This window comes from Apteryx rowi, unplaced genomic scaffold (genome assembly GCF_003343035.1).
Source record: "Apteryx rowi isolate R43461 unplaced genomic scaffold, aptRow1 scaffold_0, whole genome shotgun sequence".
NCBI classification, from domain to species: domain Eukaryota; kingdom Metazoa; phylum Chordata; class Aves; order Apterygiformes; family Apterygidae; genus Apteryx; species Apteryx rowi.
In genome coordinates this window covers 11554038-11555705 of record NW_020447195.1, presented here as the reverse complement: position 1 = coordinate 11555705, position 1668 = coordinate 11554038, and the positions used below count along the sequence as shown (strand labels likewise).

The 1668-nt window shown below is 74.2% G+C and overlaps 1 protein-coding gene across 1 annotated transcript in view; it reads right to left on the bottom strand.

Annotated features, from left to right (window-relative positions):
- CCM2L (CCM2 like scaffold protein) overlaps positions 1-1490 on the bottom strand; it is a 4467-nt gene extending 2977 nt beyond the window's left edge. Inside the window, exons 1-4 of the mRNA XM_026056794.1 lie at positions 1461-1490; positions 875-1042; positions 653-736; positions 344-527 (exon numbers count right to left, since the gene is read on the bottom strand). Of these exons, the coding sequence (XP_025912579.1) occupies positions 344-527; positions 653-736; positions 875-1042; positions 1461-1490 (466 nt within the window). The remainder of the gene's footprint in view (positions 1-343; positions 528-652; positions 737-874; positions 1043-1460) is intronic.
- Positions 1491-1668: the final 178 nt, after the last annotated feature.

Here is a 1668-nt window from a genome sequence, read left to right as displayed (position 1 = left end):
GAGAGCCCAGCAGCAGAGCTGGGGGGTCCTTTGCTCCCTTGTCCAGGTGTCGGTACAGGGTGTGGGGACGGGAGGCCGGTTCCTGCRTCCCCTCCCACCACCACGAAACGCAGCCCGGGGCCTGTCCGCCCCGAAGAGCAGGGACCCCCCCAGCAGTGACCCCCCTCCGGCACCCGCCGAGTCCCTCGCGGGGGCAGCGGGGACCCAGGACGCGTTGGTGCATCCCCCGCGCCGCAACGCCCAGCAGGCAGGGCCAGGCCCAGCACCCCCGTCGCCCCGCGGGGCTCCGGTCCAGCGCGGCCGGGGGGGGCCGGGGGGCAGCAGGGCGCTCGGGTGCCCGCACCGGTTTTGAGGATGAGGAGGTGCAGGGCGTCGTCGCGCAGGTAGGAGGCGGCGGCGATCTCGTGCGTGGGGATGCGCAGGATGAGCTCCTCGTTGTCGCGCCAGGTGAGCAGCAGGCAGCGGGCCGACAGGCTCAGGATGCTGTCCTGCTCCGCCGTCGTCTGCAGCGGCAGCTCCTTCAGCTGCTGCGGGGGCAAGAGCGTGCCAAGGGGCCGCCGGCACCGCCACTGCCGCCACCGCGCTCCGCGAGCTCCGGGGCAGGGGCTCCGTGGGACCCCGGGGTCCCCGTCCCAGCCGGGACCTCACTTACCCTGGCCGTGTCCAGCAGCTGCAGCACCTCATCGCGGCTGGAGGGGTTCAAGGAGGCCGTTACCCACGTCAGGTGGCCTAAAAACTGGGGCGACAAAACCCAGGGCAGCTTTGCCGGGGGGAGAGGGGGGAGGCAGGGGGGAGCCCCCTCGCCCGGAGCACCCGTYGCCCTGCAGCACCCCAGGGAGACCGGACACACTCGGGTCCCCGGGGGTCCCGTTACCTTCACCTCCTTCTCCACATAGTCGTGCAGCAGGATCTGGGGGTCTATCAGATAGTCCGGGGGGTAGAGGGGCACCGAGTGCAGCGGGCGCCGGTAAACGCTGCTCCGGAGCGCYGGCCGCCGCGCCGTCTTGGGGAAAACCAGCCGCTTGATGGGCGACACGAAGCCCTGGAGGGGAGAGCGGGGCGGCGGGGGGGGCGAGTCGCCGGCGGCGCCAGGGGAAGGGCTGCGCTGCTCCCATCCGCCCCCTTCTCCGGGCAGGAGGCGATGGGTGAGGAGCCGGAGCCGCTGGCTGGGGACCCGGTGGGGCGACCTGCCCGGCCAGGGGCCCGTGGGGCTGGGAGCAGCTTGCGGGGCCGTGGGATGTGCTGGCCGCGGCGGTGGCCCCCTCGGCAGGGTTGGTGCAGCGCTCGGCCGGGACGGCCGGGGTTGGGGGAGGCGAGGGGCAGAGAGGTGACGGGCGCCGTTCGCTCGCTTACCCCGAGCCGGCACCGTTCGGGGCGCTCAGCCCTGTCCCCGCGGCCCTGCGCGGGGGTCCCGCGGGAACCCCGCTCCTGCGGCGCGGCCGGTGGCTCGGCGCACCCACCTTCTTGCCCTTCTTGCCCTCGCACTCCATGCCGCGGCCCCGCTCGGCTCCCGCCGCGGCGCAGGCAGCCTTTTCCTGAGCCCTCGGCTCCTTTGTTTTTTTCCTGTGTCGGAAACTCCACCAGCGACGGCTGGGCTGCGAGCTCGCCCAGTTCCTGCCCGCCCTGCGCAGGGCAGCCCCGGCCCCCCGCCGGCCCCCGCCGGCCCCG